Source organism: Urocitellus parryii, chromosome 13, assembly GCF_045843805.1.
Source record: "Urocitellus parryii isolate mUroPar1 chromosome 13, mUroPar1.hap1, whole genome shotgun sequence".
In the NCBI taxonomy this organism is placed as follows: domain Eukaryota; kingdom Metazoa; phylum Chordata; class Mammalia; order Rodentia; family Sciuridae; genus Urocitellus; species Urocitellus parryii.
In genome coordinates this window covers 57,896,308-57,911,882 of record NC_135543.1, presented here as the reverse complement: position 1 = coordinate 57,911,882, position 15,575 = coordinate 57,896,308, and the positions used below count along the sequence as shown (strand labels likewise).

At 38.0% G+C, this 15,575-nt stretch overlaps 2 protein-coding genes across 3 annotated transcripts in view; both read right to left on the bottom strand.

Moving 5' to 3' along the window:
• The window catches only part of Ankrd12 (ankyrin repeat domain 12), a 121,986-nt gene extending 119,417 nt beyond the window's left edge, over nucleotides 1-2,569 (bottom strand). For both annotated transcript variants that reach the window (XM_026412202.2, XM_026412203.2), the window contains exon 1: nucleotides 2,482-2,569. The gene's annotated coding sequence lies outside the window, so the exon portion shown is untranslated. The remainder of the gene's footprint in view (nucleotides 1-2,481) is intronic.
• Nucleotides 2,570-5,195: 2,626 nt separating this feature from the next.
• Nucleotides 5,196-15,575, bottom strand: part of Ndufv2 (NADH:ubiquinone oxidoreductase core subunit V2) — a 29,432-nt gene continuing 19,052 nt past the window's right edge. The window contains exons 7-8 of the mRNA XM_026412205.1: nucleotides 14,128-14,204; nucleotides 5,196-5,346 (exon numbers count right to left, since the gene is read on the bottom strand). Of these exons, the coding sequence (XP_026267990.1) occupies nucleotides 5,253-5,346; nucleotides 14,128-14,204 (171 nt within the window). The 3' untranslated portion in view covers nucleotides 5,196-5,252. The remainder of the gene's footprint in view (nucleotides 5,347-14,127; nucleotides 14,205-15,575) is intronic.

The following is a 15,575-nucleotide window of genomic DNA, read 5'->3' as shown; positions in this document are numbered from 1 at the left end:
ATATTTTCTCATCTGTAAAATGAGGGACATGTATTAGAAAATTTGAGGTCTGTTCCAGATCCAAGGATAAATCTCCAGGACTCTACCATTACAAAGCAAAGGCATTTTACAAACACATGCTGTTAGCAACAAATTACAAGTCAAATAGTAGTGTCAACAGTTTCTCAAGCAACATATGGAGATATCTTCAAGGTTATGAGATAGATGTTTACTACCATATTCTTAAATTTATATGCATAAAGCAGTCTAGCCTCTATTCTCCTTTTAAAAGGACTAAAATGGGGGCTGGAGTTATTGCTCAGTGGTAGAGTGCTTGCCTAGCATGCAGGAGGCACTGGGTTCAATCCCCAGCACCATATAAACAAACTAAATAAATAAAAGTATTGTGTCCGTCTACAATTTTTAAAAAATTTAAAAAACAAGACTACAATGTTCTTAGAACATTAAAAATTGTTTTAAATTTTAACTACTGATCAGCTAATATCAAGAAACTGAAAAAAATTACAATTATTCTTAATACTTTTGAGAATAAAAATCTCTTTCCCTAGGAAGTGTTTCCAAATATACCAACTGACTACCATTTCTCCACTCTACTTAAGATACAAATCAGTCACATTTTCCAAAAACTTCTAAAGGGAAAAAAGTTAACACTGGAATTTGGATAAACATCTTCCTTTTATATTCATACTGATTGGAGACTTGTCTCCAAATTATTTTCTCAGTTATTAAAGAAAGTAATACCAGACACAGCAAAACATATTTTCAGCTACTGAGTTCTTTCCTTGTCCGAATATTTGTTTTCTTTACTCTTCGTGGAATAAACATCCAGAAATTTTCATTTGTCCAGCTCTGCTTAGTTCATAAAACTATTCTAACTACAAATTCGAAATGACTATAAGAAACCATAAGCGATTAATACTAAATACAACCTATTTTCAGTGCAAATTTTCCTTCCACTTAACACAGTAGGTGTTCCTTCATTTTAACAACTTTCCTGTCTCTAAAATAGAACACATACCCTGAATAGTTAAGCTTAACCCGAGTCAAGCTATCTGAAGAGCTTTAGAAATTTAGTGCTTATATAAATTATAAAAGATTCTTAAATTGTAAAACCTTTCTTTCCATATCTATAATCACCAGGAGAAACATTTCAAATATTTATAGGTTTTTGCTTTTAACCCCAATTAAGGACTATTCTCCACAAGATTAGTTAATATAACGTCTTCATCTTACATAGTCGACACTATCTCATTTTGCTTTTAAGCCACTTGGCACCAATAAAGCACATGTTCTGCCAATTCTGAGCTAATCTCCAGGAAAGCCTTTGTATAAGGATTGAAGAAATTGAAACAGATCAGTGCCCAAGATTTTTAACTACCTACCTGGGCATAAGAACAGTTACTTTAGTCAAAAATAGCCATTTTACTATGTCGCCTTCCTTTATTAATAAAACGGACTGTTAATTATAAAGAATTCATAACTGAGAACACGGGTTCACTTCAATTTCAGGATTAAAAATAATCTCAAAGAGTTACAGATCACTAGATCTGTACATTTCACCCAACTTCGAGGTGTACCCACGAGTGTCCAGTGGAAATCACAATGCCGACACATACACTGCTTGAAACGTTTCCTAGTTTCAACTAGTGCAATGTCGTTCATTTCCCATGCCGAACAGTTTCTTACTGTGATTATTAAAACAGCTGTCAGCTAAGCCTCAGTAACCTCTTTGTACAACCGTTTGTTCAGCGCTTTGGGATCTCGAGGATGCGTCATCCCACATTACTCTTCAAAATGAGATCCAAGAATCCGACGTGCTCCAAGGATCTTTGAACCTTATTCCAATCGGCGCTTGAACAACGATGAAGAGACCTGAATGCCCAATGCGGCAAGGGCAGATTACGCCCAGGCAAAACTGCAGTGTGGTTCCTCTCCTTTCTCTTGAACTACTAGAGTACAATTTCCCTCCTCGATTCCACCCACCCATCGCCAGGTCCGCTGTACCTCCGACGGCCCTTGCCAAAGGGTCTGTGGCCACTCTTAGGCACCCGCGCACACCCCGCGGGTGGCAGCGAGAGCGCGCGGCAGCCGGCGCGCCTCCGTCCCGCCCCACCCCGCCAGTCCGGCCGCGGCACTCCGGCAGCGCCCTCTCGGGCCGCGCACACTCGCACGCACAAGCTCCGCCGGCCCCGCCATGTTCCGGGAGCGGCGGCTAGGGACGCCAGCGCCAAGCCCCACACCCCGCCCGCCGCCCCCCCGCCCTCCACCCGGCTCCGCCCCGCCCCAGGCGGCGCCCCCGCCCAGCTGGCAGCTCCCACCAGAACCGCGGATCCTCAGGAGGCCGGGAGGGGCCACAGGCGGGCCCGGCGAACCCGCGCCGGGCCACTAACGGCCTGTCACTGTCAGGCCGCGTCGCCTCGGGCCAGGCCCGGAGGCGCGCAGCAGACTCTGTGGTGTGGGCAGGGCAAGGCGCAATCCTACCTTGCTCTGGGGAGGGGAGACGGGAGCAGCGCGGAACCGAAGGGTCTCCTCCCAGGCGCCAGGGACAGGCTCGAAACCGCGCCCCTCCTTCCTCTTCTCCTGTCGCCACGCCCCCCTCGCCCGCACGGACCCGAGGCTCGGCGGGCACAGGAGGGTTTACCCCCTGAACGAGTGACTCCGCGTGACCGTCGCTGTCGTTGTCTTCGTCGCTGCTGCAACCGCCACTGACGCCGTCGGGACTGGGCTTGAAAACATCTCCGGTCTCGGTCCGTCTCTCACCACAGCCTCCTCGCTCCCAGTACAGCGTCGACCAGCGATTGGCTGTGGCGCGAGCACGTGACTCCCGCTGACACGTGACTCTTGTGGGCACGGGACGGACGCCGTGATGGCCCCGCCCTCTGGCGCCCGCCCCTCTCCAAGCTCTTTTGAGAGGCTTCTCTAGCCGCAGGGCGGGGGAGGCGGATCGTACCAACTGGAGGCGGCGGGGAATGCGGGCCGGAACTCCTCCGTGCTGGTCGGCTTCCTCTCCGCTGTCAATGGCCCGGGAAGGGAGGAGGAACCAAAGGTTGGAACAGAAAGCAGCGCAAATTCCTTTGACACTGCGGGGAAAGCGGACTCAGTCGTCGCCTTTTGCGGCGACCATAGCAGTAGCTGTGACTGGAAACTTCTGGGAATGGTGGCGGCCATGAAGAGGCTTCATATAGGGTATTTATATGTTATTTCTGCCGTGGGAGGATGGACGAGGTAGGAATTTGGACCCGGGCAAAACAACACTTCGATCACCAGGGCGGGAACTTAATGGCTTAAGGTCCTGGCTGCCGGGAGCTCACCTCGCAGTGCGGAAAGTGGGGCAGACGGGGGCGCGCTTGCCTGGGCCGCAGTGCACCTGCGCCTGGAACTCTCTGTACCCTGCGTTAGGTGGGCTCAAATACCGAAAAAGTCCAGTAGCGTGTACCTGCCAGCGGGGTCCCGAGGCTTTAGAATATGCCTTCTCCCATCCACACCTTCCAATGATCTTTTTAACAGGAATTTCAGTACATTTTCAATATGTGGTATTGAGGATTTCAAAGATACAGGAGAAGAGTGCCTGAGAATTTCAACGTCTCAGCACAGCAGTAGTGTGTTAGCTCTTCTGGCTGCTTTTTACCCAAGTAGAGATTGATCTGCAAGTTTGTATATGCCTTAACTACCCAAGGAGTATACAGGCAACGAGAAAGGATCTTTTGTTCCCCGTAATGTTAACTGTTGTCTCAAAACCTCAGCATCCTATTTGTTGCCTTAATGAGTGTAGTTACAGGGTTTTTAAGACTTCCTTTATGAGTTTCCTAGAGTTTAGATGTGATATTCAAACTCGAGGGAAAGCTAAATTTCACCAAATTACTATATAAAATACAAGCCCGCGTTATAGAGAGATTTTCCCCTCCTTTTCTACATTCATTTCTCCCACCTATAAAAACAGGTTCAATATGAAAAAAAATGAAGCTAGGCGTGGTGGCACTTGCTTGTAATCCCAGCAAGCCGAGATGCTGTGCCAGGAGACTGGCAAATTCGAAGCTAACCTTGTCCATTTGGCCAGACCCTATCTCAAAATTTAAAAATAAGAAAGGCAGAGGATGTAGTTCAGAGGGGAAGTGTCATTGGATGCCTCAAATAATAAATAATGAGTAGTCAGAGCACCTTATGTCTAGAGATGGAATGGTGTTACATTTGAGTTATTTATGGTATACAATACAAAGTTGCTCATAATACCATTAAGAGGATTCTGATGAAAGGAAGATATTTTATGTTATGTCATGTGGTGCTTAGAAAATTACTGTTATTGATATATCCTCTCAATTAAAAAAAAACCTAATTTTTAAAGAAAACAACGTCTGGAAGTGTAATTCAGTTGTACAGTGCTTACCTAGCATGTGGGAGTCCTTGGGGTTGTAAAAGAAATGAAATTTTAGGCATCATAATTACTAGTGAAAGTATATTCTGTTAAAAAACAAGACCAAACAGTGACTCTGATAAATCCTGAAACAATCTGATTAAATTTGACCTTGTAAAGTTGGCTCTTTTCTCAATTTGCAAAACGAATGTACTATATAGCTAACTTCTTGAATTGGTCATAATACACAACGGTTGTATTCTTACTTCTAAATTATAATATCCATAAACTAAGCAGTAAATTTTGCAGGTGCACCAATCTTTCAAACTCATGATTATACATCCAGTTTTCTCCCCAATTACTTTTTGGGTGAAGAACATTCTAATACTTGCAGTATCAATGTCAAAGTGTTTTTATTCCTTTCTTTTTAAAAGTGATAATGGTTGTAGACAAAACTACCTTATTCCTACACTGTGCTTGAACTAGTCTTAAGTACCAGTTGGAAAAAAATATATATTTGTGTGCTGTAAGTATTAAAATAATTGAAGTACTGACATAAATGTAAGTTTATAGAAAGATAACGTTAACTAAAACATAATTGTGGTTAAAGATGGGAAGGCAAAACATTTGAAATTTGATAAAATTTTTACTTCATAAAAACCTAATATTATTGATAAAATGTGATCTGGCAGTTGAAAGTGGGTGACAATGCAGTACGTGTTAACTTGATTATATAGTTAGCCATTTGCAGCAAACAATTCTTAAAATGGTGTTGTATTTTGACATAATATTTACAGCAAGTTACTATGTTACTACAAAGATAATTCAGAGTAGAATAAGAAAATAGTTTATGTATATAATATTTTATTTTTGCAATAACATATTTACAGTTGATTATAAATTAAAGGCCTGCTTGCACACCAAAGCCAGGTCCTTTGGGTGGTTCAGTCAAAGAGGTAAGACCTCCAGCTGGCTCACAACAGAAACGTCCACTCCTGGAAAGACACAGTAACATTAAAGTAACTATAAATGACGAACATTTATAAATTTTTATAAGGTTATAAATTTACTATAACATTTTTTTCTTCCTAAAGATAAAGACCATATCAAAACTCATCACAAATATGAAAAATACATAAATAGCACTGAGTTTCCATCTAGTGAGCAGTGTGTATATATTAGCTTACCTAATCTTTACAATGAGATAAGTGATATTGGCTTTATTTTACAGATACACAAAGCAAGGTTGGTAGTATTCATCATCTGTCCAAGGATCAGAGCTAAAAACTATGGCAAAAATAGCTCAACCCCAGAAGACATTTTTAAACTACACTTTAATAAACTAGGCTATTACATTTCTTCTTTAACACTTTCCAGATTAACATTCACTGTCACAGTGAATCGAAAGAAAGCACACACTTGTACACTGCATTTGGAAATAGAAACTGGATTCATGAAGAAATCTGCACAACTGGGAGGATGTCCCTTAGAAGCAGTGAATCTTAAATATATTTGTAATTGGTTTTTAAAGGGTATAATTAATAAGAGTTTTTAAGTTTCTAGACTAGGACGGCCACTAACAGCCACAAAAAGAAAACAAGAACAGGTCCTAATGCAGAGGTAGTGAAGTGAAGGGCTGGATATAGCTCAGTGGTTGAGCACTTTTCTAGCAAGTACAAGTCCCTGGGTTTGATTCCCAGGGGGTACGGGGCAAGAGTAAAAAGGGCAGAAGAATCCGTCTTTTTCATCTCCACATACACATTTCCAAGTAGTTGCTTTCCTCTATCCTATTACCTCTGTAGCTGGAGTCCATTGCAGTACCTCAATCACTACACACTGTTTTCCCTTTCTCCATTCCCTGGCTTTGCTAATTTACATTGTTCCTGTCACAGATTTTAGTTGAAAACTTTACCTAATCTTTTTAATTCCTTCTGGCTTTGCCCCTCATATTCTTTCATCAATCCTATAAGTCTATTCTTTAGGGCCCTAGGATATCACTTTTTGTTGACAAGAGAAGAAAATGACATAATAAGCACATAATACAAGGAATTAAGTAACTTATACTAATGAACAATGCCTACAAAATCAGAAATCAGTATATATCTGCATTATAAATTTTTTTATTTACTATGAAAAATAAATCAAAAAGCAGTCACTGGTTTGTACTACCTGTCAGAACCTTATGTAGGTTAAGTAGCAAAATGATTTTAACTTAAAAAACAAAAAGCAATGCAAGAATTATTTGGCTTTTTATTTTTCTGGTAATGGGGATTGAGTGCAGTAGGTGTTCTACCACTTAGCAAAACCCCAGCCCTTTTTTTGGGACTAGGTCTCCTGGATTGCCCCAGGCTGGCCTCACAATTGCAATCCTCCTGTTTCAGCCTTCTGTGTAGCTAAGATTAAAACAGTTGGAGATTACAGGCCCATACCACCTCTCATAGGTGGCTTTGTAATTTTTTTTTTTTTTGGGGGGGGGCTGGGGATTGAACTCAGGGCACTCAACCACTGAGTCACATCCCCAGCCCTATTTTGCATTTTATTAAGAGACAGGGTCTCACTGAGTTGCTTAGCAACTTGCTTTTGCTGAGGCTGTCTTTGAACCACAATCCTCCTGCCTCAGCCTCCCCAGCCGCTGGGATTACAGGCCTGTGCCACTGCACCCAGCTTGGCTTTGTACTTTTTAAATGTTAATTACTAATAGGTAAAATAGGTACACATGCTGCTCCTTAACTGCCAATGAAATTTATTTTGAGGGACTTTGGTCTCCCCTGTCATAAGATTTCTTTCTCTACCTACAACATTTTTCTTGTTAAATGTCAGAATGGAATGTGATTTAAATGTTTCATTTTAGAAGTCTACTAATAACTGAGCATTTGGTATCTTAAAACCTCTTACCAGTTTGGATATGAAATCTTTATACATTAATGAATTCCTTAATATTGATACATTCTTTATCAATACAAAGGATCAATTTAAGTAAAAAAACTGAAGTTTCTGGAACTATAAATGGGATAATTAATTATTTATACTTTCTAAGATCTTCCCAGAATTATGGAATTTTACATGTGGAGGTAATTTTTAAAATAATCTAATCCAAAGTTTCCTAAAGTTTTTGCCATGAAATTACAATCCCACAACATATCTAGAGGGGGGAAAAAGAGGGTCTTGTATGTCTGGCTGCAAAGTTTTTCTTTTTCCCCACCATTCACACAATACATATTAAAGTATAAGGCTATAAAAACCACCAGAAAACCCTATAACTTTACTAATCATCTAATCAGTGAACAAAAAGTGATTTTTCTGATACCACATTCTTAAAATGTTACCTATTAATTACCCTATCTTCATTAAAATCTGAAAAATAAACAAATGGTTTTTCAGCCATTCCAGCATTATATGTATAAGCATCAGTCTAATTCATTTGCATTCTAGAATCTTAGCCTTTCTGTGAATCTTTATGGCTTAAAAAAGTGCTATATATTAAATAGAAAACTTACATTGATTTAGTGCTTATCATTTTACTACCACTGAGATACTTGCTTTTAATATTAAAAACCCAAAGTTATTTTATTGTTTAGAATTATCTCTTAACTGCACGGAACTGTACCCTAGACATCCATTTCTTATGATTTGGATAGTATCTGCATGCCAGAGAATTCTGCAGAATTTAAGATATCTTTATAAAACCAAATATGAAGAATGAAATTAGACTTTAAATTTATAAATGGGTTATAAATTAATACACACCAAAAAAATCATGTATTAGTAAATTGAAAGCATAAGTTTTTCAATGCCTTAAATTGAAAATAAGAGCAATCTTGGCTCAAAAATATTAAATCAAGAGTATTATCTTACCATTGTTTAATATAACAGTCATTTATAAAAAATAATTTAAAAAGCAGTTTTCACCTACACAGACACATCAATCTTGAACCATTTTTGCAAGGGTAGACTTGGTGCTGATACTTCAATTACTAGTCAACCAATCTAATTTCTCTCAGTTCTTCATTGCTTTGAAATATGTGAGCAGAGAGCTTTATTATAAAAATACTAATGAAAAAGAATTAGCTATTTTGGCTAAAGAACAACTTCTAACACATTATTGTTATTGCTGTCCAAATGTATTTCATTATCCTACACATCTAAGACATTAACAAGGGGGAAGGAAAAGTGAAAAGTTCTCATTCTCATGTGCTGATAAGACCATATCCAAATACAGGCTTCAGACACTGAAAAATATTGAAAAATAAGCAAGCACATGTGCCCGCACACGTTTGCTTTTTTAAACAAGAGGTGATAAGAAGAAAATAAAAATAGGTTTAGACACCAGTAACAGTTATCAATAAAATCTCAAAACTGTTCAGAATTACTGATAAATGACATCCTTATTATTAGATATTAACTGTGCTACTTGGTTCCTGCTTACTAAAAATAAAAAATATTACCGTATTTCCCCAAAACTACAAATTCTGTTTTACTCTTTAATCTTCTCTAGACCATGACTTTAAAAACTATAATAACTGATGAATCCTCAATTAATATATCTAGCTCTAATCTTAATTATCTAAATTCCAGACACATATCTACCTGTCAGCATTCTACCATAATGTCAAATATGCATCTTACACTTACCATGTCTAAAATTCCTGACTTTCCTTCCCGTAACTTAACTACCTGTTTTGGTTTAGATATTAGGTGGCCCCTAGAAGCTACTGTGAGAGACAATGCAAGAACATTCACAGGTGAAATGATTGGGTTTTAAAAGCCTTTACTCAATATCCCCTGATGGGAATTAGTAACTGAGTGGCAACTGAAGATAGGTAGGGTGTGACTGGAAAAGGTGGGCATTGGGTACATGCCTTGAGATATATGTATTTTGTATCTGACTAGTGGAGTCTCTCTCTGCTTCCTGATGTGATGCTCTGAGCAACTTTCCTCCACCAAACTCTTCTGCCATGGATTTCAGGCCTTGGGGAATAAGTCAGCCATCTACGGACTGAGACCTCTGAAACCATGAGCCCTAAAATAAACTTTTCCTCCTTACAATTGTTCTTGTCAGGTCTTTTAGTAGCAGCAGAAAAAAAGCTGACTAAAACAGAAACTGGTGGGGCTATTGCTGTGACTAATCAGACCATGTTCAGAAGCATTTGGAGCTTTTTGGGATTTGGAGATGTTTAGCAGTGTAAGCTAGAAAAGCTTTAGACTGTTACAAGCAGAGCTTAATGGGTGTTCCTAGTGGAACTCAGACCAGAATGCCAATGGGACCATGGACAGTGAAGATGGCTCAAAAAAAATTTAGAGGAAAAGAAGGACACTACTGGACTAGAGGCCATTCTGGCTGAGAAGTGGTCTACATTTTGTCCATGTCCTGAGACTTTCTATAAGGCTAATTTTAAAAGTGACAGAATGCTTGACCTGGCAGAAGTTTCCAAGCAGCATAGAATTCAGGCAATGGCATAGGTATTAGCTTTTAATCAAGTTTATTGTGATATTCAGGAGCAGAAAGCAGAGCAGAAAGATTTGAAAAACTTGACCTTGAAACATGGGAGTAAAACTGGGGCTAAGGAAATTGGAGCTATAAAGACATTATCAGAATTAATGCTAAAGACCTTGCCCAGAAACAATAAAGATGGCTTGAGAACATCTCAGGAGTTGGCAAGACCATACCCATCTCAGGCTCAAGGGTGTTAAAAGTAAAAATTCTTTTGAAAAGAGACCTATGGGGCATTCTGCTTGCACAGAGAGGCCTAGGAAGTTGTTTCACCATGCTCAGCCACCCAGGCACTCAAAGAGGCTTCTGTAGCCTTGTCCCTAGAGACTTGGCTACTGCTTGAGATCGCAGCAGACCTTGGTGGTGCTGATTCTGTAAGATTACAGGATGCTGGAGTTAGAGGATCACAGAGGTTTCCACCAAGGAAAGCCTGGGAGGCCAAGGAAGGTGCAACAGGGTCAGAGTCCCTGTGGGCAGCCCCTGAGAAGGCAATGCATGGAGATGTGAGGAGGAAGACAAAGCTGCAGGGAAACCCCCAACATTAAGAAATATCAGTTATGTGGGACATCTGCCAAGGAAGGCTGTGGGAATTAAACAGACAAGCCAACAGAGACACTGTGGGCTACAACCAACAAAGCCACTGGGGCGGAGCTTTACAGCCCTTTGGAGAGAACATCAAGATACCATGTACTTCAGATGTCAGACACAGAACAGGACTTGTTTGTCCAGCTGAATTTCCATCTTGCTTTGGTCCCACCCTTTCTTTTTATGCCCCTATTTTTGCAAATGGAAATGTTTACTCTATACCTTTATATATTGGGTAGTTGTAAATTGCTTTTGATTTTTACAGGAGCTCACAATGCAAGTTTGTCTTGAGTCTTAGTGGAGACTTTGGACAGTCCTGGAACTGTTGAGACCATGGGGACTCTTAGAAGTGGACAAAGTGTATTTTGCATTGTAAGATGAGCAAGAGCTTTTGGAGCCAGGGGCAGAATGTTATGGTTTGGATATTAGATGTTTCCGCAAAACTCATGCATGAGACAAATCAAGAAGGTTTAAAGGTGAAATCAATGAGTTATGAGAGCCTTAGCCCAAACAATGAATTAAGTCTCCTGACAGGAATCAACTGAATGGTAACTGTAGGCAGGCAATATATGGCTGGAGAACATGGGTCTCTGGAGGCATGTCTTTGGGATATATATATACGTTGTATCTGGCGAGTGGAGTCTCTCTCTACTTCCTGATCAACATGTCAGCTGCTTCTCTCTGCCATACTCTTCCACCATTATGTTCAGCCTCACATTGAGCCCTGAGGAACAGTCTAAGGACTGAGTGTGAAATCATGAGCCCCCAAATAAACTTTTCCTCCTCTAATTATTCTGGTCAGGTCTTTTGATCACAGCAATGAAAAAGCTGATTAAAACACTACCCTAAATCATCTCCATATTAAAGGAACTAGGGAGAGGCTCAAACCAAAATGTTAGATTATCCATAATTCCTTAGCTCTATAACACCCATTAAATTCTAAAACTATTCCCTACTTAGCAACTAAGACAATATTTTCAGCAAAATCACATATCATTCCCTATTGGATATATTCCAACAGTAACTTGTTAATATATATCTCACTCATCCCATTGCACCATAGTGATGTCTTATTTTCCCTTCAGAACTTTATTATAACTTTTTTATCCTTCATGGAACATTGCTCATCATTCAGGTCACAGCTCAAGCATTATTATCTCAGAGAGGCATCTCTTGGATAAATTTACTTCCATTCTCTTTACCCTAAATCTACTTCATTTTTCTTCACAGTATTTTTCACTCAGATATTACATTAGTTTTCTGTCTCCATCAATAGAACATAAGACATATAAGAACTTTATCTTGTTTATAACTGTGTGCACAACCTAAAATAGTGCCTAGAACGCAGCAGGCACTCAAAAAAAGTTTGTAAAATACATGAATGTTGAGTATTTAATGAAGTTTATCAAGATGAAGTACACAAAGTAACTTCTGTGGCAGGAGAATAATAATATTGAATTAACGCTATAAACCACTGATCCCAGTTCACAAGAAGAGATGTAGGAGGTTCTAAACAAAAATTTTGATCATAAAATTGTAAGCATTCAATCAAAACAAAGGGGACCACCTAAAGAACCTAAGTGGATTTCACAAGGAAATCTATCCTTAGGTTTTTGAGGGGGTTGTTCTGTTTGCAATACAGGGAAGGGAAACCAGGGGCACTCCACTAAGCTACATTATCAGCCCATTTTATTTTTGAGAGAGGGTCTCATTAAGTTGCCAAGGCTTGCCTCAAACTTGAGATCCTCCTGCTTCAGTCTCCTAAGGAGTTGGGATTACAAACATATGACAGTGGACGCAACTCTTGGATTTACATCATTTTTAAAAACATCCAAAAACTGAAAAGTTATAGGTTAATTACAAAAATAGCATAAACTCATTTAAAGACTTCTAAATACTAAAGGATCTGAGGCTTGTGGAAAATACTATGAAATACAGATGTTTTAGGGGATTGAGGGAAAAATCAACATTTGAAGCAAGAATAAGTTTAGACAGGAGCACTGGTTCAGTAAGATCCGATAATGTTAAATGACAAGAAGTTTCACTTAATTTTCATCCAGGAATGATTTTTCACAATGGAACTATTTTATCTCCTGAAAAAGCAAGTATAATCTAATAAAGAGAGGAACCAAGAAGAAATGCCAAATCTCTTTAAGCAAATTCAAGTATATATGCACAGTGTGGTGAAAATAGTACATGTTAGTTAGAATAGTCAATAGGGTCAATTAGTATTCACTAACCCTCAAGTTACCTTGTACTGACCTTATTTTTTCATTAAGTAGAATCATTAGTCTGCTAGAATAATAGATGCATTCTTCTAAAATGCAAATTACAAACCACTCTATCCTCTTTACTTTATAAGTCAACTTCAAAGAATTGTTATTTATAATAAAAACTAGGATCAGGGAAATAAAGAGCACATCATTGCTATTTTAAAACATCAGTTACTATATATTAAAATCTATAAATGTGTTAAAGAGAAGAAAACATTTATGTGATACCAAAAAAACAGGGATTACAACTATATGAAACCATCAGTGTTGCTAGTATTAATAAAGAATTCTTTATTAAATAACTGAACACTTAGATGTGGAATAGGGGTTTATATTTAGCGATAGCAAGTTTGAAATTTCAAAGAAATTTTAAAGTTTAATTGAAAGAAAACTAATATAATACAACTATAGGATAAGAACAACCTGGATAAACAGTTGAAAAAGATCTGAGCTTTCTATCTGACTATGTGAGTAATTGTGTAATTAAACTGAAATAAGAGTTGATGCAATTAGGTTACATTATTCTAAGTATATCTGGAACAAAAGGAGGTAGTTCCACAGTGCTCTCTGTATTGATCAGTACATAACTCAAATGTGTTGCTTAATTATAAGAACAGTTTCTGAGAAATGCATCATTACCCAATTTTGTCACTCAACGTACATCACAGGACTGTACTTATAGAAATCTACATAGCCTCATATATACCTACTACATACCCAACTGCTCTTCATTGCTGTAATGAATACTACAGGAAACTATAAACATATTTTTATGTCTAACCATATATAAGCATAGAAAAAAATATAGTAAAAATACTAGATAAGAGAATTTTTCAGCATCATTTTAATCTTATAGAGCCTCACCATTGCATATGTAGTTTCTTGCTGACCAAAATGTCATTGAGGTATGTGACCACTGTGATCAGTTTAAATATCACTTTGAAGTCACAACCACAGAAATCCCACAAAAATGGGAAACCAAAACTGTGCCATAGGAGGAAAGGAGGAACAATCGAAGAAATACAGATATTCATCTGAAAAAAAGATATGGGGAAGACAAAATAGCTATTTCTAGTACCCGAAGAGCTATCATTTGGAATAAGTATTAAAATTATCTTGTGATTTAAAGGACAGAATTGGTTCTTTAGGTGAAAATTACAGGGAGCCAGACATCGGGTCAATCTCATTTCAATATAATATGTCTATTTGTAGTAAATTTTTCTTTTTTATAAATATTCAGATATCAAATGATTATCTGATAAGATTTTAGAAAATCAAAATTCTTGCTCTACATGACAGATTGGTTTAGGTATCCCAAATCCCTGCCAACTCCTATGAACATAGATATAAAATTTTTTAAATTGTTTATGTGAAATATTAATTTATGTAAAGACATTAAAACTTATTATATATAAATAAAAGCATACCTTGGCCCAGGTTTTGGAATTTTGCCTGCTTTGAGCTCATCAATAATTTCCTCAATATCCTTTGGTGTCAGATCCTCCTAGAAAAAAAATTTCACTTCAAATCATTTCTACTGCTGCAACTGGTGTAAATCTCCAGCACTGGTTAGTTTATTGATTGTCTTTTTCAGATCAGATATACCAAGATAGCAATAACTGAGTAACTCCAATATAGAGTACATGCCCCCAAATGAAACATGTAGCAAGAGCTATAGCTGAAGAGGCAAAAGAGAGTATGCTTGAAGTAAAACATATGCATTGGAAACTTGGCTCCACCATTTACGACTAGTCATCTTTGACAAGTTACTCAGCTTTGTCAAGCCTGGTTCTTTAATTGTAAACCAACCTGAACCTGTTTTTGAGGATTAAATGAGAAAATATAAAAGAGAAACAGTGCACCAAGGCACAAAACCAATAAATGCTATATTCTTGAAAAAACAGTGAGATACAAATAGTAATTAGTTGTAACTTACAAGTAGGTGTCTAATATCTATTACTAGTCTAAAGATCTAACTACTTATTAACTGAAAGAATCTCTTGTCTCTTACACAAAGCTTCTGTAATCTACTGTGTTTAGGCTTATACTCCTTCATACAAAGCCTTGACTGTCTAGCTCCTATTTAAATTGAGAAATAAATACCCAGAAGCCAAAACCTCAATGAAAATCCAAGAAGACAATTAGAGCACCAAGCAAACTTGGCTTCAAATCCTACAGAAGCCCAAAAGAATCTAAGAGACCACACAAACCACACATTTAAGATCCCAACAGCTATACCTTCAACATAAGAATAAACTCCACAAAAACTGAGTCTAGAATCTTTTATGCTGGTGGATGGGAAAGACTTAGGGTGTAAGGATATGGGGGTGGGGGGGTGATCTTTCAGTAGTAAAAGAGAAGCAAAGTAAAGTCTCTTCTTTGAAGACCTGTTTTCAAAATACAGACCTAAAAGAATTTCCATAACAGATTTCTAAGAAATAGAAGCTAAGAAGACATCACAAATGAAAACCAAAATGATTAAGAAAGCAAGTAACTTAAAAATGGTAACTAGAAAACTTTATACATTTGAATATTAAAAATCCTTCTAAAAAACTTTTAGCTCAAAGACAAAATAAAAAAACATCAAACTTTGTAAGATCCAGCTAAAGCAGGACATATTAAGGTATGCTACCATCTCTATAATTTTTTTTAAAACAACATAACATTATATATTAGTATGGATGCATACATATATAGAAAAAGAGAATACTGGAAAATAATGGAAATCTCTGCAGATGAAGAGAATAGGATTTGGAGTAAGAGTTTTTCACCTGTATTTGTAACTCATTTTCATGACAAATAAAAATGACAGTGATGATTAATAGCAATAGTACCTGAAGTAAATGTTACAAAATCTTACTGTGAAGTCTCCGTT